At 37.3% G+C, this 23,986-nt stretch overlaps 1 protein-coding gene across 20 annotated transcripts in view; it reads left to right on the top strand.

Moving 5' to 3' along the window:
- ATP8A1 (ATPase phospholipid transporting 8A1) overlaps positions 1-23,986 on the top strand; it is a 253,309-nt gene that overhangs the window by 54,570 nt on the left and 174,753 nt on the right. For 5 of the 20 annotated variants that reach the window (XR_014812344.1, XM_084971834.1, XM_084971833.1 and 2 more), the window contains 4 exons: positions 5,087-5,127; positions 10,628-10,701; positions 16,834-16,903; positions 19,269-19,396. Coding sequence is in view for 18 of the 20 variants with exons in the window: in XM_084971834.1 (XP_084827960.1) it covers positions 5,087-5,127; positions 10,628-10,701; positions 16,834-16,903; positions 19,269-19,396 (313 nt within the window). In the remaining 2 variants the exon portion in view is untranslated. Of the gene's footprint in view, positions 1-5,086; positions 5,128-10,453; positions 10,483-10,627; positions 10,898-14,161; positions 14,236-16,833; positions 16,904-19,268; positions 19,397-23,986 lie in introns of those variants that run through there. The other 15 variants (XR_014812343.1, XM_084971840.1, XM_084971838.1 and 12 more) reach the window with 5 other exon arrangements.

Raw genomic sequence — 23,986 nt, 5'->3', positions numbered from 1 at the left:
ATGCAGTTCAGTAACTTTTAGTATATTCACAGCATCATGCACTCATCACCGCTATCTGATTCCAGAATTATCACCCCAAAGAAACCCCAGACATAGAAGCAGTCAATCCCATTGCCCCCTTCCTTCAGCCCCTGACAACCACTAATCCATATTCCATCTCTATGGATTTGACTCTTCTGGGCATTTTATATCAATGGGATCATACAATATGTAGCCTTTTGTGTCTGGTTTATCTTCAAGATCCATCCACATTGTAGCAGGTATCTGCATTTCATTCCTTTTTATGACTGAATAATATTCCATTGTATCTTTCCCTTTTGTTTAATCATTCATTGGTTGATGCATATTTCAGTTATTTCCACTTCCTGCCAATTAGGAATAATAATCGAGTGAACTTTTGTGTACAAATATTTTCAGTTGTACAAGTGTGCAGATGTATGTTTTCAGTTCTCTTGGATATACATTTATGTGTGGGATTTCTGTATCTCGTGATAGCTCTGTGCTTAACTTTTTGAGGAAATGCCAAAACGTTTTCCTAGATAGCTGTTTTTTTAAAACATTATGTATATGTTGTCTTTGACATGAGACCTACCAGGAAGCAGGTATCTTTAGTAAATCTGTACAACTGTTACTATGGCTTCATATGGCACATCCATGGAGCAAACACATAGGAGCATCCATGGATCCAGCTTTCTACCCAACAAGCATTGACTTTTGTGTTGCTGCATGGAAACACTTGGGAATACAGTGATGAACAGAATGAGGATAGTCTGGAGGAGGGGAAAGCTTACATAAATCCTCTCTCAACTTCATGTATCGTACAATTGTTATAACTGAAGAAGTGCAGGAAGCGCCTTTAGACTTGAGAGTAGCGGTAAAGGAGTAGCTGTCCAAACGTGTCCCCTGAGGTGTTAGAGCTGAGGTCTGGGGGACGTGTGGAAGTTACCCAGGTGAAGGTGCAGGGGACGTGTGTTCCAGTCATGGAAACAAATACGAAGGATTTGAGGCAGGAAAGAGCATGTTGCTTTCACCACGGTGAGTGGGGGGAGGGGGCAGAGGGCGTGGTCAGAGGTGGTGATCACGTGGTCAGAGAGTAGATGGGCACTGCCTCATCCCAGGCCTCCTAGCTGCTTGGACTTACTTTGTGAGCCAAAGGGAATCAGCTGAAGAGTTTTGAGCAAGGGGCGACCTAATCTTATATATGTCTGTATGTGTGTAAGGATGTATGAATTGATACATAAAAATCCATAATTACACATATATCATTGTATTCAGTCATTTTAGCTGTACCATAGAAACTAAATGTGAAAAACATCAAGAGTGAATGCAGGGAGTTCCTGTTGTGGCCCAGTGGTAAAGAACCAAATTAATATCCATGATGATGCCAGTTCAATCCCCAGCCTCACTCAGTGGGTTAAGGATCTGGCGTTGCCATGAGCTGTGGTGTAGGTTACAGATGAGGCTTGGATCCTGTGCTGCTGTGGCTGTGGCATAGGCCGGCAGCTACAGCTCCGATTAGACCCCTAGCCTGGGAACCTCCATATGCGACAGGTGCAGCCCTATAAAGGGGAAAGAAAACAGAGCAAATGCAAAAAACCAGTGACTAGTGGTGAGGCTAATTCAAGCCTCCAATTCAGAGATGATGATTGCTTGAAGTAGGGGTGCCGGTGTTGGTGCTGGTGGAGGAGATGAAACTTGGGCAGAATTTGAGATGCTTAGAGCACAGAATCAACAAGATATTTTTATTAGAAAAAAATTATTCAGGATTCATTTTTGCATAAGAGCAGAAGTGTTTAAAAGTAGAGAGATGAATAGTGAGGCATATGAGCATCATAAAACTGCCAAAAATCATAATCAGCCTTGTTAACACGCAGAAATCAAGTTTCTTAGAAAGTATTGCTGCAAAAACAAAACAAAAACCCCTCTCAGAACTAAGTGAATTTAACAGAATTACATGATGACAGGTCAGTGTACAAAAGTTTTAATACATTTCTATATACTACTAGTGAGCAGTACAGTGGAGTAAAAAATACAACTTACAATATAAGAAAAAAAAAGTCATCAAATATCAAGAAATAGATCAAATGAAAGACCAGTCAATACACTATAAACTACAAAAACATATCACAGGAAATTAATGAAGACATAAATAAATGGAGAGGTATAGCCTGTCCATGAATTAAAAAACTCATGCCCCAAATCAGAGTCCCAAGAGAGTTCATATTTTGTTTTGTCTTGGGTTTTTTTGCAATTAGCAATTTGATTCTGAAATTTACATGGAAACGCCAAGACCTCAAAATAAACAAAACATATGGAAAAAGAACAATGTGGGAAGTCTACAGTTTCAAGACTTTACCATAAATTTACAATGATCAAGGTGGTATGCATTGGTGTAAAAATGTGTCACTTGATCAGTGGAATAAATACAGAAACCAGAAATCAGTCCACTGTAGTACCATGTCTATTTAATGGGAGAAAGAAACATCTTTTAAACAGAATTTCAGATATGTTGATTGAAAGCTCAATACAGAAATACTGTGTGATTTCAGTACATATGAAATACAAAACTGATCTATGGTGAATAATTTATATTTGCCTCTGGGGGTTGGGGTACCTGAGGAATCTTTCTGGGATTCTATATCTTGTTCTGAGTGATGGATTCACAGGAGTTTACAGTTTTTAAAACTCGTGGAACAGAACACCTAAGGTTTATAGGTTTCATTTTAAGTTATATCTCAATTAGTAAAAAAAAAAAAAACAAAAAAAAAACCTCACAGGCTCACAAGCCAGGCAGGTGTCCTCAATAAGGGAAGTAGGCCACAAGAGTAAAGCAACAGGAAACCACAAACACAATGATGGGTTAGGAAGTCCCATTAAAAGAGGTGGCCACTGCTTGGTCCTGATGTCTTGTCACAGTGAGAGAATTGACTGAGCATCCAGATAAGCCTGAAGGTGTCATTTCCATGTCAAACCTCTTGATTTTAGGAATATTTGATGCTGATTTTTAAAAACCTGAGTATTGCACTGGGGGAGATGTTTGTCAAAATGAAATGGGATTAGAAGAAAATACATGGCAATGAGGAGCTCTAGATTCTGGGGAACAGGATTTTTTTTTCTAACTTAAATTTATGTAATTTTTGGCCCCATCATTCGGTGTCAGGTAATACTGATTATGCAGATTTGAACAGCATTTCGCCAGCACCCCTTGTTGAGTACTTAATGTGGTAGCCACTTGGTTACGTGATTAAAGGGCATAATGCTTTCATTTGTTCTTTATTCTTTGCAATAACTGATTTGCATGGAGACAGCATCTAAACCCAGGGCTTTTTCTTTACTCTTAAATCTCAGGCCCTGAACACCTTATACTCTGGGAACAACATCAAGCAGCAAACTATTGCCTTTGGAGTGGATTAGCAATGAGATCCTGCTATGTAGCATTGGGAACTATGTCTAGTCACATCACATCTTATTATGACGGAGCATGATAATGTGCAAAAATAGAATGTGTGCATAACTGGGTCACCATGCTATACAGCAGGAAAAAAAATTGTATTGGGAAAATAACTATTAAAAAATAATAATAACAAAAAATTTTAAAAATTAAAAGAAAAAATCAAGGAGCAGTTTTTCTTCCTGTCATCAGTTTGGGTGAACCCTGCAAGCATTAGAGTTGCATGTATTAGAATATTTGTATTAGAATATCAATTTTAGATGCCTGGGACTCAGATCCTTCATCCCTAACTTTATGAATACTAAAAAACTGGAAATTTAACTTATATAGTTACAAGTATTGCACTGCAAATACTTTAGTGTTCTCTCTTCCATTTGAAATTCTTCTTCTTCTTTTTAAATTAATGAAGCTGATTCACCAAAACTCACTACAAAATATTCCTGATTGTGTCTATTCATCTCTTTAACAAGCACTAGAGTCCTGCCATGTGCTAGCCATAAAGAAATGAGCAAGACACAGCCCCAGGGTTCAGGGAATTTGGGAACACAAAGATTATATTTAGATTAAAATAATTTGTATTGAAAGAAAACACTGATTTCCAGACCTGCTGGTATAAAATTGGTGTTAGATTTGCTATTGCACATTTTAGGGATTATGACATTGGGATTTACTTCAGAGGGATCAGCCTTCATGTCTTCAAACATCAAAGGAAAATGAATCTTGTGTTTTTGTACCTTTAAATGATTCATCTTGCAGATATTTACTCAGTAGCTACTTTGTGCCAGGTACTGTGCTGTTTCCAGGGACTATTGCTTTAAACAAATATTAGCTCTGCCCTCATGGAATGTACTATCAGGATAATTTGTTGACGGACCTTGACTTTTCCTTTTCTTGAGTATTTCATGCTGTGCTCGCTACTTTATATCCTTCTCTTTTCTGTTTTGTGGTATCCATGTATCTGTTGGCATCTATTGGCATATTCAGTATTATGCCACAGACACATGGCAGGAATAAAAGAAAGGTATACTGAGTAACTTTACTGCTGCAAAGCAGTCATAAAACACTGAGAAATAGCAACCCCCCAATCATAATTTAATCATTACCTCTTCTTTCATTTCTTCTCAGTAAACAAATGTAGAATCATTTGCTATTTTGCATAATTTTAAAGCAAAAGCTACAGATTTTTTCATCTGTCGGTTTATGTGTTACATTTTTACTAACCAATTTGACATCCATTCCTTCTATCTTGTATATCTTTTTTTTTTTTTTTTTTCTTTTTTGACATTGCTACTGTTATGGCTTCTGAAACGTATTTTTTTGGCTTGTCACTTCCTTTTCAAGTCATTTTTGTGGCTTTCTCCTCCAGCCAAACCCTCGAATTCCTCCATGTGCTAATGAAAGCCCTTAGCGACACCAGTGAGATTACTCTGTTAGTAATGTTTCATCGTGGGATCTGAAATGTATGTTGGTTCTTTATTTGTGTAATTTTACATACCCTCACGCTCATATTTAGTTTTTAAGCCTGTAAAAACTGCTAATGGTTATTTGAAACTGTTCATTGAAATTAATCCTCTGAGGTAGGCTTTTGATACGTAGTAAGAATGTTCTTACAACTGTCACCTTTTCTCTTTCCAGTTTTGAGAAATGGTGCTTGGGAAATTGTGCACTGGGAAAAGGTATGCATTGGTTTTTATTTTGTTACAGGAGAAGGATTGCATAGAGGTGTACTCTCGTAGATGTAATTTGTGTGTGTATAATAGAGGTAAATGTCAAGGTTTCCACTGCTATTAAAGCTGTTTAGTAACTAATGTAGTAAACACACATGGACTCTTCAGTCACTTTATTTAATAATTTAATAAGCCCATTTAATAATTCTGCAATATGTTACAAAGACCGTTATCTCAAAGTCAATTAGAACTTTTTGTTTCTTTCATAGTCTATTTTGAGTACTATGTGCATAGATTTCATTTAACCGTGGACTGTTTTGTGTCCTACTTATTTTGCTTCAATCATCTACTGTCCAAGTAAAACAGAAATTAGATTCTGATAGTTGGCATTTGTTTATGTTCCTTCAGACTCATATGTTGTGACTAATCACATTTACACACTGCTAATTCATTTTTGTGAAATAAAATCTTACTAAACATCATTTTCCAGTAATCTGGAAATCAGTTCCATAACTTCAAGAGGTTAATTTACTCACAGGCCCTCTAACATGGCAGGTAGCAAGTTGAGTCATAATTTCACAAGTGTTTTCCAAGTGTTTGTGTGCTTTTCAGATCTCAATTTCAGAAGGTAAGCGCTGATTGTTAGTTCTCCCTTAGTTCTGGAAGGCCCTTAAACTGCTAGTCATCCGAAGCGAATAACCTTCATCACTTGGTAAGAGACTTTTGGAAGTGAGGCCATTCTACTCAGGGGACCTGGGGATCTGAGATTGCTAGGACAACAGAGGAGTAACCCACACTCAGTTTACTTGCACTCTGGTATTTCCCAGTTAAAGGCCGTGCCCTTGATTCTACCTTGTGATGTTCAGAGTCCCCTGAATTAGTTGCATTTTTATGGACTTTAAATCAGTGTCTAGAACAGAGATGGACATCTCCTATTCTGGATTTCCAAAAACTCACTCCGCTCTCCCTTTGGTCTTTGACATAAACATAACAAAGAGAAAGATATTTTAATTATGCTTTCCTTATTTCTGTGATAGTCACCTCCCTCAGAGGAGCAAGATAAAAAAAACAAAAATCTCAATTTACTGTTTGAAAAGAAGTTTCTGTATACTCTTGTATGGTACTTGTGGATTTAAATACTTCAGAGAGAAGACAAGTAGAATATCATCAAGTATGATAAATTGAATTTGACTATAAATGTATTTCATTGACTAGGTTAACAATAGTGCATATCCTAATAAACGGATATATCAGTTTCTTCTTAGCTAGAGTGGCTGCTTAGAAGATGAACAGTTGTAAAGTGAGGAGATAACATCTCCTACTTCACTAAAAAATTAACCTGTTAAAAGGGTCTTATTTTCCTACTAGACAGTCCTACTAGACTGAATTATTTTAACTTTTCCAATTTTTCACAGACCAGAAAAAAAAAATTACCAGCCCATGATTACCCACAGTGATAGCATCCTCAGTTGTCTTAGAGACAAATGCCACACCTTAATCCCACTTTGAGATGCAGAGAGGTAGAATTTAAAGTGTTGCCAAATCATCCAGCCCAAATGAGCTGATGTTACTTGATGAGTAGAAGTAGATACTTAATTAATCAGAATTAATAAAAGTTGGTTCAATGATGAGTTCAAGATAAATATTCATAAATTGATATTACTCTTTTTTCAGCAATAGCAATTTTGAAGAATACAATGAAAAAGATATTTCAGGAGTTCCCGTGGTGGCTCAGTGGGATAAGAACCCGACTAGTATCCCTGAGGATGCTGGTTCCATCTCTGGCCTCACTCAGTGAGTTAAGGATCCAGCATTGCCATAAACTGTGGTATGGGTCACTGATGCGAGTCGGATCCTTTGTTACTGTGGCTGTGGCATGGGCTGGCAGCTGCAGCTCCAATTCAGCCCCTGGCCTGGAAACTTCCATATGCCACAGGTACAGTCATAAGGAAAAAAAAAAAAAAAAAAAAAAAAGATAGCTCATTCTTGGTGGCATGTAGGATTCTCACATTTAAACCTGAAATATGTAGACGACCTTTGTAAAGAAAACATCAAAACTTTAGCTGTTAAAATCTCATATAAATGAACAAATATGCCCTATTCCTAGAAAAGCAAGGCACCACTTATTCAAAAGTAATGATGTACTATAACCCCAGGAATTATATTTTTTTCCTCAAGAATTGACTAAGTTATTCAATGTAATTTTTTAAATAAACAGTTGAAAAAATAGCAAAATATTTGGGAAAATTCAGAACAGTATACAAAGACTAAACATAAGTAAAATGGAAAGTAAAAGTTATTAAAATAGTGTAGATCTGCTGCATAAATAGAATTGATGAATAGCATAAAATAGAAGTGAATAGGATGCCCTAAATGAGGCAAATATCACTGATAAAAAAAATTATTTACTAAATTGTGTTGGGATCACAGAAATAATAATACAGTTTATATCTTAAGTCACAGCCTATGCTAAAATAAATGGAAGAAAATGGCTGGAAGAAAATGTTAAAACATTGTTTTTGAAAAACATACAAATAGAATAAAGACAAATATTTGGAGAAGAGCAAGATCATAAGGATCAGTGGAATTTGATTATATAAAAGTTAGAATGAATTACACAGCACACAAATAAGCAGAAAGAATATGGAGATAGTTACACCAAATATGACAAAAGATTGAAATTGTTGCTATCTAGATAGGAAGTGAAAGTTGTCAATAAGGATAAATGTAATAAGTGACCAGACTCAGTATAATTTTCAACCTAATAATAAAAGTTACAAATTTAAACAGTATTAAGGTCTCATTTGCTATCTAGTCCAAAAAAAAAAAAAAAACTCATTTAGAATTTTTATGAAGTATTTTATTCAGATACTACTGTGGATCAGCAGTTTAGGTCTTCATATAGAGAACCCCCCCCCACACACACACACACAAAGGATTCTGGGACTTTATCCCAAGAAAATAATCATGAAGTAGGGAGATACCTGTATGTGTATAAAAGTTATCATCGTAACATTATTTATAACAGTGAAAAGTTAGACTACATGGATGTCCAACAAAGAGAAAGAATTTTATAAATAATGACATTCTACATTCTGGTCTATTTTGTGACAAGTAAAAGCTGTAATTTCAAATACTGTGGCAACACAAAAAATTTATGCTATCACTCAACAAATGCTTATGGAGTGTTTATGCCATGTGGTGAGCTCTTAAGAGCAAATAAGATGTAGGAGACTTCCTATGTCATGAAATAATCAGAGGTGTAAAGAAAGGAACCTTGTCCACTATGCTGGCTATGTAGAAATGATTTATTATTTAGTGGACAGGTATGAAAGCAGGCTGGCTGTTGTGTTAGCCAGATTCTAAGGGAAGTCTTTTCTTTCGCTTATGTAATATTTTGTGCAATTAAAAATAAAATCAATAAGCCAAAACCAAGAGTCTGATCCGTATTTCAACATAATATGATAAACCTTAGTGCAAATGGGCTTTAGCTGAGGGTTCTTTGTTTCTTGGCTTTTCTAAAATATGTGGCTACTGTGGTTGCTTTTTAATGTTTCTCAAAGGATCTACAAATTGGCACAGTATATACACTCAGTCATTTACAGATGGGCAGACTTCAGCTCTCAGATACTAAGAGTTCATCCCTCTGGTTATCGCTCTGAAACCTTTTCTCTGTTGAACAGTTAAGTTGCTAGTGTCTGGTTTTCTTAAAAAATGTTATAATTACTAAGCCCTATGCAAGGCCTTGCATCCCCTCTTTTGAAAGTAAACTGCTATCGTCATTACTCTTACCACAAAGATCAGTTCTTCAAGTTGAGATGCAGCTGAGATGGTTCACGTGTTTTCAAAATAGTTGCAGGTAGAGAATTTAGGTGAATAATCAACATATTTTTCTGGCTTTGCAGAGAAGCATGCAGTAATGAGCTGTATGCATGTATAAAACTCACTGTCTAAAGCTTCTTTCATGCATGAGGTTTCCACCATGAAATATATTTATTTGGATTAAGAATTCATATCTCCAAAACTCCTTAGTAAACATATAAATGTGCTGGAGCCTGTAGTTGGGTAAATCAGATTTTCAGTCAGTCTCTTACAGTTTGATAAGCTTACCCTTTTTCATAATCCTCTATTATAATGATTAATATCAGTGACTTGAGGAGGTTCATGGTAGTGGCCTGAAGCTCTAAATATTTTTTTAATTTCAGTGTTTGGGATGTCATGATGCTCCTCCAGTTAGAATATGTGGTCACAGAATTTTTGTCATTTTGACTTTCTCTTCTGTCTATTCCTATGTACCCAATAGCTGGAAAAGGAACTGAGTGACATGCGAGGATCTCAGAACCGCCCCCCCCCCCCAAAAAAAAAGAGCTGCCTGGATGTGTTTGAGAAAAGTGTTCTAAAACATAGACATCAAAAGGAGGGAGGATGTTCCCTGCTTTTTCCCAAAGCCTTGAAGGCTTTAGCATTGAGTGAGCCCTTGGTTTTCACAAGCCACATTAGACTACATATGATGCTAATATTTTCTTTTAGTCTTCATTTAATAACTGTAAGCCTTTCTTTTGGTTTACGATGAATAAAGATGTTGGAAAACAGAGCAATTAGAGTCTAACAGGCTTAGGAAAATCCCTAACACACCATACTGTAAACAAACATCCTGACCTTACGAAGCGAAGCGTATTGTCTGATTGGAGCACAAGCGTTAACCCACAGGAGGGGATTAAGGAGCACTTACATGGTAACCTGGGTAGCATTCTGTCTATGGGCCCAGGCTGCAGAGAACTTTGTTTTTTTTATCTTGCTTTCAGAGTGGGTGCTGTCAGAGTACTAGTACCACACAGCAGGTTAAGGGCCAGTTTATACCTATCCTTGCTGGTTTTTATTTTCCCAGTTTGCCCTTTTTTGAAAAAGGAGGTGTTCGATTCCAAGGTCCCTGACATTAAAATACAAGATCTCTAACATTAAAATGCAATGGACATTTCACTATATTTGCTTATGCAAAATTGGGCTATGCAGTCAGATGTGGGTTTGAGTCTAAGCTCTTCCTCTGTGATCTTAGAAAATAACTTAGAATCCAAGACTCATTTTCCTCCTCTCTAAATTATGAATCATAACTCAGGTTATCCAAGGAGTAGAGCTGTATGTATGATAGTTTTCTCAGTTGTACTGAGATTTCCTTAAACAGCTAAAGATTTCATGTAGAAGATTCCTCCTTTTTATTTCCATGTCATAGGGAGAGGATAATGAGAAGGTGAGATGTCAAATTAAGTGGACAGAATGGATAAAATTAATTTTTGTCAAGTTAAGTTACAAAGGATACGGTGTTTATTTTTTAAAGGAGCACCCCATCCTTGGCCTCACTCCTAGGTAATTTTATGCCATTTTGTGAAAATAAGTGGTTCTTATTTGCCAATAACCGTTTTTTACTGTATTCTATGCTTAAATACAATGGGTTGTATATTTGTAACTATTTTCAATGCAGATAATTAACCGATTCCCAGTTTTCTTTCAGGTAAATGTTGGAGATATAGTTATAATAAAAGGCAAAGAGTATATACCTGCTGACACTGTACTTCTCTCATCCAGGTAGAGAATACCTACTGATGCTCAAACAGTGTAGAGAATGGTTTCTCTACCCTGCATTGACCTTGTGATTTCTCCAAGGAAATAAGGAATAAACGAAGAATTTCAAACCTCTCTAATGATTTTGAATGAAGCGTTTAAAAAAAATTGATTGGGCTTAAAGGACTCTTTCATGTTTGCCATATAGAATAAGTGATAGGTAGTATACTTTATAATTCAGAAATTACATTTACAATTAAGAGTCTACTCTTCCTCTGGATATGTCCAGGTCTATTTGTGGAGACTACTAACTCTTGTCAAATTTCCTATCACTTATTTTATATAATACATGGATTGGATTCTGTTGATTTTATCTTGCTGTCTTTCTTCGTGATAAATTCCTTTATGATGCATTCGTATATCCCTCCAAAGTTTCTTGATCTTTATGGTGCATTGGTACAAGAAAATGGATAAATGATTTTTTTGGTCATCATGTCTTTTGAAATGTAATACTCTTCCAACAACAACAGCAAAAATAAAGTATTTTGCTTGCTTTATTTTTTTTCCATGACTGAATTGAGATAATTTTTGTTTTGCTCATATTTGCGATAGTCATGAATTAGTATTCAGAACATATGGCACTGTTACCCTTTGAAGAACGTGGCTTTCAAATGGGCTTAGGTTTAAAAACTGTGAAACTCGTCCTAATATAAATTAAGAAAAAATGTTTTTAATATTTTAGAGGTTGTTTATCATCATTTCCTTGGACAGTTTTATTTGTAAAATCCATATATAAATATGGACAGTGTCCTTTTTTCAAAATCTGTTTAATCAGGTCATTATTTAAACTAACTGAATTTATGACAAGTTAGTGAAACCTAATTGAACATGTCAGTGTTACCCAGAGAGTCATGGAAGTAAGTCTACAGGTAGTTGAAGTAACTATAGGTAGTTATATTTCCATATTTTCTAGTTGAGAGCCTTTTATACCACTTACCTGTAGAGGTTTTTTTTTTTTTTTTTTCCAGAATGATTAAAATTAATAGGATTTTAAGTCAACCTTTCTGTTATTAGCTCCCTTTGCTTCTAGCTTTCTCAGTGTGAAGGGTGAAGGTCATGGTCTATGTGAGAATGAGTCAACAGTGAACTTACTGTCACTTGTCTCAGGTAGTAGTGAGCTCTGCTTAGGAGGTTCTGATCCTCATGTGGTGACTTTCAACAAAACACTCTCAGGCCTTGACTTCACGTCTTTTAAAATGAGGAAGATGATTAAATGATCAAATTCTACTCTTCCCCGATTTTCCTTTTTGTTTAAATTGATAATCTTTCATTTAAGTTTTAAGATTGACTAACCACAGGATGATGTACGCTCGGTGGTACTAAGTAAAATTTTGATAAATGTACTGGACGATGGACCATCTGGATGTCATAAGACAAAGTTCAAGGATGGGAAAGCATTCCAGCAATTTAAGAAAGTATTAATGTTTTCCTGATTAAAGTTAACATAGAGATATAACTTGTCATAGAGACCACTATATGCTGAACCATTAATTAAAATTTTCGTTTTTTGGTATGTTCAAAAATAGGAAGATAATTGACTACACTGTCTTGACTTATATTTAAATTTAAGTTGAAAGTTTTCAAAATATTTTTCATCTGCCTCTATATAATCCAAAATCCCAATAAGGTCTATGCTTGTATTTCTTAAAGTTGGGAACATGTTTATAGTATACATTTTCTCAGCATTAAAAATATATTCTGGGAGTTCCTGTTATGGCTCCACAGAAATGAATCTGACTACTATCCATGAGGATTCAGGTTCAATCCCTGGCCTAGCTCAGTGGGTTAAGGATCAGGTGTTGCCATGAGTTGTGGTGTAGGTCAAAGATGAGGCTCGGATCTGGTGATGCTGTGTCTGTGGTGTAGGCTGGTGGCTACAGCTCCAATTTGAGCCCTAGCCTGGGAACCTCCATATGCCTCAGGTGCTACCCTAAAAAAAATTATATATATATACACACATGTATGTATATATAGTGATTATAAGTATTGGTAGATCAAAATCATTTCTATATCTTAATATAGCATCCACCATGATTAACTTCCTCTTAAGATGATTATTTTTTGAAAGATTTTCTGATTTGTTGGTTTTTGTTACTTAATAGAATCAAAGTAAAGTATAAACCTTATGCTGTTAAATATTTCTACCCAAGTGGCAAAATACCAACTTTCAGGGATTTTTTTTTTGGGGGGGGGGGTTGTTTCTGAGTTTTTCTTCCCAAAGAGTTTTTGCATTGATTGGTTTTTGGTTTTTTTTTTTTAACATATATCAGCCTTAAGAAGTAGGTAGAAGCTTTACCCAGGATTTAACAGAAAGAAGAATTTTGACTTTAAGTCTTATTTTTAATCATCTAACTTTAGCCAAAGTTAGATCAAGGTGAGAATATCTTCCAGGGTTGGAATTATCTTCTTTATCAAAATAAGAACAATGTGATTTTCACTGGCAGATGAGCACCATTTAGCAAAAAGCATAAACAACAATTTATAATATTTTAATTTCTGAATTTTTTAAGTTAATAATAGTGCCTCTCTTGAGTTAGTTTGAAATTGAAGCATGAGCATTGTTGAAAGTTACTATATTTTATTGATTTTCATTTTCAAATGAAGAAACCAAAATTTTAGCATATAACAAAAATAAATATGTGGGTTTAGAAAGTATAAAATACAGTAAAACAACTCAAGCTATTAATTCCAAAGAGATTTTGGCATATCTATTTCAAAGTTTTCATATCTTCTCTGAAAAATTTCTCCTGGATTCAAAGGCTTACCCTTCCAAAACAATGCATCACCAAGACTTTATTAATTATTAAATAAATAAAAAAGCTGCAGTCATGACTTCTAACTTCCAAAGATCCGTGTCTTTGTAGGTTTACATTAAAGTCAAGAAGAAATGGATAAATTAACTTTGAAAATGTTTTGGAATCATAAAATGATAAGGGTTTTTTTTAAAACATATTTGCAGGGGAAGAAATAGTATATACTTTGTTTTTCAAAAGCCTGATAGGTAGTTTCCACTATTGTTTCTTTTCTTCTTGGGGAGGAGTGGAGACAATAGATGGCATAAGAGTGAGGAATTGGAAAGAGGAAAAATCTATAAGATAAAGTAGCTCTCAATATAAAAATATGTTTTTCACTTGCTAAGATATGCTTATGAGTGAAATTTTAGAAATCAAAAGATTCTGCATCACAGATTAAAAATTGGGCTTAAAAGCCAGTAAGTGACCCTTCATATTCCGTTTTCTTGTACCTTTAGACCTGATCAAAATAAGTTTTGAAAAAATTGGCATTAGACATTTTTATTAACATGTATTATTTTCTATAATAATTTCAAACTTTCTGTCTCTTTTGTCCATTGTTTTGTTTTCTTTTCCCCCCTCTGTTATTCATTTTTTTTTCCGTTTTAATTATTTTAAACTGGGACCTGTAGGTGGCAGTAGGGGAAATAGTGAAAGTGACCAATGGGGAACATCTCCCAGCAGATCTCATCAGCCTGTCCTCAAGGTTAGAACCACTGAGTTGTACAGGATGCGTGTACGTGGATCCTCACCCTACACCAGAGAACAGTTTGCGCCCAAAGATGGTTGAGTTCTGTTATCTCTTCCTTTAAAACACAAACGCTTTATACCTCTTGGTGATGGATGTTTCATAGAGGTTTTAAAGGCCTTTTATGAACATGCTCTTGAATGATGATTGTCCCTTAAGTGGGCAACTTCAGCTCCTATTTTTTCAATAGGAGTCAGAGTCCATGAGGCCCACCAGTAAAGGGAGACTTTAATTTCCTCTACACCATTCATATATATTCATCTTTAACACCTGGCCTAAATACTAAGGCTGACTTTATTCTCTCTCTAGGATATTATTTTGAACAATATTAAGATTTACATAAAAGACTGTTACTGAGAAATTTTTACAATGTTAAACATTTGTTTTGTATTTGAAATTTTCTCTAAGTTCCATAGACTCCCTTCAGCAGTTATGACTATAATTTGGGCTTGTATAGGGTTTACAGAGGACCCCCTGCACAAAGCTGGATGTTGTACATTTGGTACTGCATGCTTTGGGATCCGTTTTTATCCCACTTGTACTGGTGACAAAGTGCACGTTACTGTGATAAATTTCAGCTGTCTCTCCTAGTGTCTGTGTTGTGATATGCATCTTGTTTCATTTTTCCACTTACTAATCAAAAAGCCTGCTTTGCCCTTCTATAGTTTGTGTTTTCGATGTCATCATTATTTGCTGAAATGTTTATTATCTGGCATGATTCCTTATCTGAGACTTCTTGCTGCCTTCTTAGTAGCATTGTTAAGTATTGCTTTAGTAACAGTTGTCTTAGGGATTAAGAATATTCTGAATTTGGATGTATATTTGCCCCACTTCAAATAGACGCCAGCCATTTAACTTTCTAACTCCGTATGCATTTAAAGCTCTAGAAAAGTTGTTCTAGGAGAAAAAAAAAATAGAATTAGAACATTATTCTCATTTTGATATGCACGTGACTTTGGTTATATTGACCAGGAGAAATTTAATGCATTTTACAGTCAAAATATGGCATTGGCATTGTTTATTTAGCATTTGTTTGTCATCATGCTTCTGTATTTTCAGAAGGTGTGTTTTATAATTTTATAAACCATTTTTGTTTCAAATGTATACGTAAATTACAAAGAAGGAGCAAGTGCCAAAACCAAATTACTGTTATGACACTAATAAAAAATAAAACCTTACTTCACTGATAGAGTGAAAATATAAATAATGAAAAACTTATCTGGTCGGGGAAAATTATCAGTCTTTATGGAAGGAAAAAAAAAAAAAAAAAAAAAAAAGCCCGAAGAGAAAAATTGAAGAACTTGCAAAGTTACTTTAATGTGAATCTATAAAATATTTGATTAATGACTATATATTTTCATACTTTTCACAAATCTTCAGGCCATTAAATTAAGCTGTATGCTCATTTCTGAAACTCAAAATAGTCTGCTTGACACATGTAAAATTGGAAGTTGATCAGAAAATTCCAGGTGTTTGTGACTTAGAAATTTCTTTCTTAGAGTACACATGCTTATCAGAAATTAATTACATTCATAGTTACTGATATAATTAATTGAGCTTTATATATAAGTGCTTATATAAAAATAATAATTGATTTCACTTCAGGATGCTTTTCCTTATAGTTGATGATCAGATTATACAGTTGGGCTGCAAACTCACCTGTCTATACTTCTGAGCAAATGTGAAGGGGCAGGTTATAAGACAGTCAAGTGTGTTTACCTGTGAAAAAATTGGAGCACACGGGCCCCTTAGACCAGCCACTGCACACCAAACTTGACCAAAACCCTGCTGCGGGGACCCATAGACTGAATCTTCTAGGTTCATGTCAAAGAGCGATATAGCCAAGTTGGCTCATTTTAGTTTTAGCTTTTGCTGCCACACGAATCTCTGAAGCAACTTTAATGCCACAGAAAAAATAGGGGGAAGAGAGTGTCTACCCACTTTCATTGTAAAATCATGTTTATCTTCACATCATATAAATCTTCCGCCTGTTATTCAGTTTTTTTTAAGTAGCCATAAAAATTAAACATATGGTTCATATGATCCTATCCATCTTTTCTAAAGATGCAATACAATACAATCGAAAGATGTCAATGCAAGTTTATAGAAGCAACAATCTGGAATTTTCTAATCAACCACTTAGTCAATTTACATGTGGGCTATGAGCTTGAAATCTCACTTGATATTTCTGAGCTAAAAATATATCTGGACACAAAACTGCTTTACATTTCAGATATAGTCTGTCTTGTGTCTATATGATGAACAATTTAAGTATAATGTGACAAATCTAATTCTTTACATTATCTTGAAGATCAGTACTTGATGTCGGGAAGTTGCTTTGGGGTCCTTCTGGCTGAACAGCTGGTCCAGGATTTGTCATGCATGGGTTCTGCCTCACAGCATTTTGTGGTTAGAATGAAAGACATCCAGAAACTAGGCAACTAAAGCTTTGTTTAGAATGAAAGGCTTCAGTGAGTCTGATAATTTAAATAAGCTATGATTGTTATGCTTTCCTTCCCCCACTAAGTCTTTGTGCTTTTCTATTTTAAACAACAGTGAGCCTCAGGCCATGTGTTACATTGAAACATCCAACTTAGATGGTGAAACAAACCTGAAAATTAGACAGGTAAGATCTAATGTAGGTTTATATAATTATTGGACTTGTATTACACGGAATTGAGAGCTTTGTTGAGGAGGAAGAAAACTTTCCTCTGACCTTCTAGGTTCTTCCATCTGATCTAAGAGTTAAATTGACATGAGACCAATTAACTGGAGAAAATCAAATTTAATTTCATATATATAGGGAACCCCACATACATGAGATAAAATGAGGTATATGGAGTTCCTGTTGTGACTCAGTCATAATGATCCCGACTAGTATCCATGAGGATTCGGGGTCGATCCCTGGCCTCACTCAGTGGGTTAAGGATCCAGCTTTGCCATGAGCTATGGTGCAGGTGGAAGATGAGGCTTGGATCCCATGTTGCTGTGGCTGTGGTATAGGCTGGCACCTGCAGCTTTGATTTGACCCCTAGCCTGGGAACTTCCATATGCCGCACCTGTGGCCCTAAAAAAAAAAAAGCAAAAAATTAAAAAATTAAATAACTAAGGTGTACATACCATCCTGAGCTGGGACTTCCAAGGACAGGGGGTCATTCACAAGATCCTAAGAAGAAGGGCAGATGTTTGGTAGTTAGATGCTTGCCCTGCCCGATGGATGGAGCTGCTTAAGTATTTGTCCTATTTATAAATACAAGTATAAATGTATCCCTTCTCTGGGAAAAATCCCCAGTTTAAATCCTTCTAGGTAGTCTAGGTCGGGGAAATAGTTTCTCTTAAACCCACAGGGTCCCCATTGCCTTGAGCTCAGAGTATCCCTCATGCTCAAGTGGCACATTTGGGGAGGTTTGTTCTGAACCCCTATAGCTTTATTTCTTAGTGTTGTTGTCTTGAATTGAAGCATTTTTGCCCACTTGCAAATACTTTCTCATTGAGCTACTATGAAGTGGTTTTATAAACTAGTATAGATAAAAATTATGTAAAACTCAGTTTTACTTGCCTAAATAAATATGAGCCATCATATAGATACTATTTTGTAACATTTTTAATATTTTATGAGGTAGCCAACACTAATGATAATATCAGTAGTTCTAAGTGCTTTCACATGTGTTAGCTTTTTTTTCCTGTTCACTTGGCCCAAATTATTTGGCTTTGCCGTGTTGAAAAGCCATAGATTGTATTTTTCTCTCATACCATTCCTAACAGAAAGCAGCTGTAAGGTTTTTGTTTTGTTTTGAAACTTTAAAGTTTCAAAAGGGACTTAAAATGTATTTTCTTGGGGGAGTTCCCATTGTGGCTTAGCAGGTTAAGGACCTGACGTTGTCTCTGTGAGGCTACATGTTTGATCCCTGGCCCCACTCAGTGGGTTAAGGATCTGATGTTGCCACAGCTGTGGCATAGGTCACAGATGTGGCTCAGATCTGGCATGACTGGCTGTAGGCCCCAGCTGCAGCTCCTATTCAACCCCAGCCCAGGGAACTTCTGTATGCCACAGGAGCCATAAAAAGAAAGAAAGAAAAAAAAGATGTATTCTCTTGGGTTCTAGACAAAATGGTGAAAATGACATGTGGGGAGGTCAGGTTGTGGTGGAAGCAGGTCGTGATCGCAGTACCTGAACTTAACCTGCGGCAGGAAAGGAGAGCCACTCAGTTCCAGCCAGATCTCACTGGCCAGACGGACCAACTGTTTTGGAGTATTCCTTCTCAGTGGACTAAAAGAACAAAAACATAACTACTCTCTTTGGGCAGAGATTCTGTTTCTTTCGCATTCCCTTTTCTGAGATTCAGCAGACAGATTTACATGGACTAATATTAAATAATATTAATTTTATTTTTGGAAGCAAACCGTTCTTTGAGGATGTATTTCAAAACATCTTTGCAGACTCACTTATAGTCTCTTTAAGATACTTTAGAACTTTTGCAAAAGCTGCCATATCCTTGTACTAAAATTCTCTGTTCAAGTGAGAGGAAGGAACCCCTAGTTAGCGGTTCATAAAGAGAGTGTTTTATAAGAGGGAGATAACTGCGGAGTTCCTGTTGTGGTGCAGTGGCTAAGGAATCTGACTAGGAACCATGAGGTTGCAGCTTCGGTCCCTGGCCTTGCTCAGTGGGTTAAGGATCCGGCTTTGCCGTGAGCTGTGGTGTAGGTTGCAGACGCGGGTCAGATCCTGCGTTGCTGTGGCTCTGGCATAGGTCAGCGGCTACAGCTCTGATTAGACCCCTATCCTGGGAACCTCCATATGCAGCAGGAAGTGGCCCTAGAAAAGGCAAAAAGACAAAAAAAAAAAAAAAAAAAAAGAGGGGGATAATTGCTTGCAAAACAGTGGGATCCCTTAGATCTTATGGTATGGATGAATTCAGAATTCCCTGCTTCCTCCCACCCTCAAGTTATTTATTAATATACCATTTGCTTATTTAATAATTTCCAAACAGGGCTTACCAGCAACATCAGATATAAAAGACATTGACAGTTTGATGAGACTTTCTGGCAAAATTGAGTGTGAAAGTCCAAACAGACATCTCTATGATTTCGTTGGAAACATAAGGCTGGATGGACACAGGTATGTAAAATCAGTCTTTATTAAAACATGGGAGTCACTCTGCTGCCGGGTTTTGCTGACCTTGGTACATACATTCTTGTATTCTGAGTTTGATCACTCAAACCCTTTTTCTGAAGCATTTCCATATTATTTCCGCCCAGAGGTCTTTTGTGAAAATGCCCTTAACCCTATACACACTGTATAGCTAAAGACTTCCTCAGGGTTTCGCCAGGCTGGGAGTTGGATATTTTCAGGGATATGCCAAGCTTCTGGCACATTGTTCAGTGGCTTCTTCTTTGGCCAGAGTACTAATCGAATAGGCTCACCTGTTGGTCTCGATGGCCTGGTCCTTTCCTGTGATCTCTAGATGCCATAAGGACTTCAGACTGTACCCACAAGGGGTTCACTGTGCTGGACAATTTCTTGTCTTCTTTGTGTAATTGCATATGCTCTTTTCCTTTTTTTTTTTTAATGATTTCTTTTCCACCATAGTTGGTTTACAGCGTTATGTCAGTTTTCTACTATACAGCAAAGTGACCCAGTCACACACACACATATATATATACATTCTTTTTCTCACAGTATCTTCCATCATGCTCCATAAGTGACTAGATATTGTTCCCTGTGCTATACAGCAGGATCTCATTGCTTACCCACTCCAAAGGCAATAGTTTTCATCTATTAACCCCAGATTCCCAGTCCATCCCACTTGCACATGCACTTTTCTGGGCTATGTGAGCTATAGTCATTTTTTTAACAACTGCTTCCTGCCCTTCCCCCTTCCCTCCCCTCCCCTCCTATTTCCTGCCTCTTCCCTCATCTATTCACCCCCAACCAGCAGGCCAGGCCAGTTGCAGATGTTAAGGAGACAGCAATGGACAGAGCAGACAAATATGCCTGACCTTGAGAGCTAACTCTCTTGCAGTAAGTGGAGGGCAGAAAGACAAAATAAAATGACACATGAGAAAGTTTTATACCATTTTAGAAAGTGACAAAAATTGGAAAAAAAACACACGAGTAAGAGAGATCAGGAAGGAATCACTTTGAGTTAATGTGGTAGCAGAAGTAAGTGTTGCTCCATTGAGAAGCTAATATCTAAGCAGAGGTGAGGAGGTGGTGAGGAAGTCAGCCATTTGAATACCTGGAGGGAGAGGATTCCAGACAGAAGGAGGAGCTGGTGCAAATTATTAGCTGTATGCTTCCATCATCCGAAAATGGGAAAGTGCCTGGAGTAATTCTGGCATGTCAGGGAGGCCAACAGGTTTGGAATGGAAGGACCAAGGAACAGAGTCACACAAGAAGGGTTGAGATGTAATAGTGGCCAGACCAGGAAGGCTTGGTGTGCCATTGTAAGGGTGTTATTCTGAGCGGAATGGTGATCCATTAGTGTGTTTTGAGGTACAGTGATCAGCAGTTCAGTTTTGGACTTAGTAAGTTTAGGGTGTCCAAACAGAGGTGTCAAAGAGTCAGTAAAATATATAAGCCTGGAGTTTGGGGTAGAAGTCAGGTTCATGAGATATATTTGGGAGGAGTTGGCACAGATGTTTAAGGCCATGAGTGGAACCCGAGAGAATGAAGAAACCGCACCAAGGCCAAGGGAGGCACAAGAGTGGATCACATGTTGCTCATGGCCAAGTACAATGAAGTCAAGTACAGTGAGTCTGAGCATTAACACTTGGATTTGGCAAGTGGAGATCCTTGAACTCTATTAGGACAGGCAGAGCCTGATGAGAGCAAGTTTGAGATATATTGGAAGAAGAGGAAGTGAAAAATAGACAGGAGTTCCCATAGTGGCACAGGAGAAATGGATGCAACCAGGAACCATGAGGTAGCAGGTTCGATCCATCACCTCGCTCAGTGGGCTAAGGACCTGGTGTTGCCGTGGTTGTGGCGTAGGCCGGCAGCTGTAGCTCCGATTAGACCCCTAGCCTGGGAACCTCCATATGCTGTGGGCGTGGCTCTAAAAGACCAAAAAAAAAAAAAAAAAAAACCCAGTAATTATATATTGTTCTAAATGTTTCACAGAGTGCTCTTTCCATGAACATACAGTTATAGACTAATCATAGATTTGGCCATTTATACAAGTAATGTTTCTCGAGTCTGACATTCCTAACTGGCCAGGTTCCATTTCTTATCGGTTCCCCATCAAATCGATGCCAAGCAAAACCACAGCATGAAGGAGAAGCTTTGTGAGGGTGCCAAGATTTGGGATACAGATAGGATTTATATCATAGGCGTCAATATATGTGAAAGGTGGCAACAGGTATTCGGTATCTTTGTGCTTGTAGCACATTTGACTTTTACCATAATTACCCAGTATTCTTGGAGCCCCTTAGTTTGGAATGAATGTACTTGGATTCCACTGAGGTTGAGAGTCATTGACTACTGCCAGAAATTTTGGAATTCCAGCTCCAGTGGAAACGAATAACTAATTCTTATTGGGTCCTTGTCTTTGAAAAGTAGTATTTTTTGCTTTTGAAGAGTTTGTACCTAATTCCCATCAATCCACACCGCAAATGCTGAGGTGACAGTTACCGTGTTATACCTCATTGGATATATGAGAGGTGGTTGGGGCCCATGTGCCCCAGAACCTAATCCAGCAGCTTCTCAAGAGCTTTTTTTTTTGGTCACACTTGTGATGTGCAGAAGTTCCTGGGCCAAGGATTGAAGCTGTGCCACAGCAGTGACAACACCAGTGAACCCAAAATCTTGAGACATATACTTGAGGGGTTCCCTTCTAGATGAGTCTGAAAGGCATGTTGTGCATGAAGAATGCGAGTTATGGTCGCTGTGTTCTTCTAAATTGGAATATATTGGAATACACCAATTCCTAAGGATTTACTCAGTTCATTGGAAGGTTTTTTTGGGAGTTTTTTTTTGTTTTTTGTGTTTTTTTGTTTTTTTAGGGCCACACTTGCAACATTTGGAGGTTCCCAGGGTAAGGGTCAAATTGGAGCAATAGCTGCTGGCCTACACCACAGCCATAGCAACGCAGGATCTGAGCCATATCTGCGACCTACACCACAGCTCATGGCAACGATGAATCCTTAACACACTGAGCAAGGCCAGGGATTGAACCCACAACCTCATGGTTACTGTGGGATGCATTTCTGCTGTGTCACAATAGGAACGCCTCTCCATTGGAAGATTTTAGGTGTTGTTATTATGCACCTGTCTGGATTGATTTCACCTGAGCCAGTGACATTTATGTAGGTCTTAGAAGAAGGTTTCAGGCCCAAGGTACTACTGGCCTTAGACACCTGTTAGATTATAAAAGCCCATCAGAGATGAAAGCTTCTATCTTGCTTCGCCTCCTCTGACACATAAATTCTGTGTTTCTGGAGATCTTTCTTGGTGGAGTCGCTTCCTGCTTTTTCTGGAAATTTTCTTTCTTTCTTTTTTTTTTTTAGTTTTTCTCTATATTTGACTTTTTTGCTTGTTTTATCAGTAAAATGAAGAATTAGTACTAGGAATCTCTGAGCCATTAAATTGAATAAGGTAGATTTCCATCATAAGTCCCACAATCTTTGTGACAGTTCGCATTCTTCTGGTAGGTCTATGAGAGAAGAACTGGCTTTTTTTCATGAAAAATGTGGTTAAAATGATATGGAATGGAGAGTCTTAGTTTGCTGTCATTTCAGAGGGACATTTAAGACTTTTCAAAGATTACCACCTATTGGAAATGTATTCACAGTTCTTGGAAAATTAATCTTCAATACAATAAAACACATGTCCTGGAGATTTTAATACAGTCTTAATCTCTGGAGGGTAGGGACGGCAATGCAAGTATATGATGAGATCTGTGTATGTATCTTATCTTGTGATTGTTTTGAACCTTTATTGTTATTTTTTTATTTTTTATTATTTTTTATTTTTTTGTCTTTTTGCTTTTTCTAGGGCCACTTCCCGCGGCATATGGAGGTTCCCAGGCTAGGGGTTTAATCGGAGCTGTAGCCGCTGGCCTATGCCAGAGCCACAGCAATGAGGAATCTGAGCCAAGTCTGCGATCTACACCACAGCTCACGGCAACACCGGATCCTTAACCCACTGAGTGAGGCCAGGGATTGAACCTGCAACCTCATGTTTCCTAGTCAGATTCGTTAACCACTGTGCCACAACAGGAACTCCTTTTGAACCTTTATTGTGTACAAAGCTATTTTTAATTTAAAGGAAGGTGGAGGAAGGGGAACAGATCCCTTAATGTCACCACGTCCAAATGTCTCAGAAACATATGTGGACTTACTAAGTTAGAAGACATCTTCACAGGTTTGAGAATTCCATAGTGTTGCCTACCGAGTTGGACAATGAAGTTTTAGGAAGTTACTGGTTTGGTGAAGGGGAAGCAATGGAAACGCTTCCCTCCGGCTGTCCTCGTGTATGAAAATTATTCTTCTTGGTAGGAAAATAACGACTCTTCTAAAAATAAAGCAGGACTTCCCGTTGTGGCTCAGTGGAAACGAATCTGACTAGTATCCATGAGGATGCAGGTTCGATCCCTGGCCCCTAGTGAGTTAAGGACCTGGTGTTGCCATGAGCTGTGGTGTAGGTCACAGAGGCGGCTCAGATCCCAAGTTGCTGTGGCTGTGGCCTAGGCCAGCAGATGCAGCTCCA

The sequence above is a fragment of the Sus scrofa genome, chromosome 8, assembly GCF_054392235.1.
Source record: "Sus scrofa isolate SSC_HxYL_T2T_F1_AM1 chromosome 8, Sscrofa_HxYL_maternal_Yorkshire_Landrace_v2.0, whole genome shotgun sequence".
Classification (NCBI taxonomy): domain Eukaryota; kingdom Metazoa; phylum Chordata; class Mammalia; order Artiodactyla; family Suidae; genus Sus; species Sus scrofa.
This window is presented reverse-complemented; position numbering and strand designations above follow the sequence as displayed.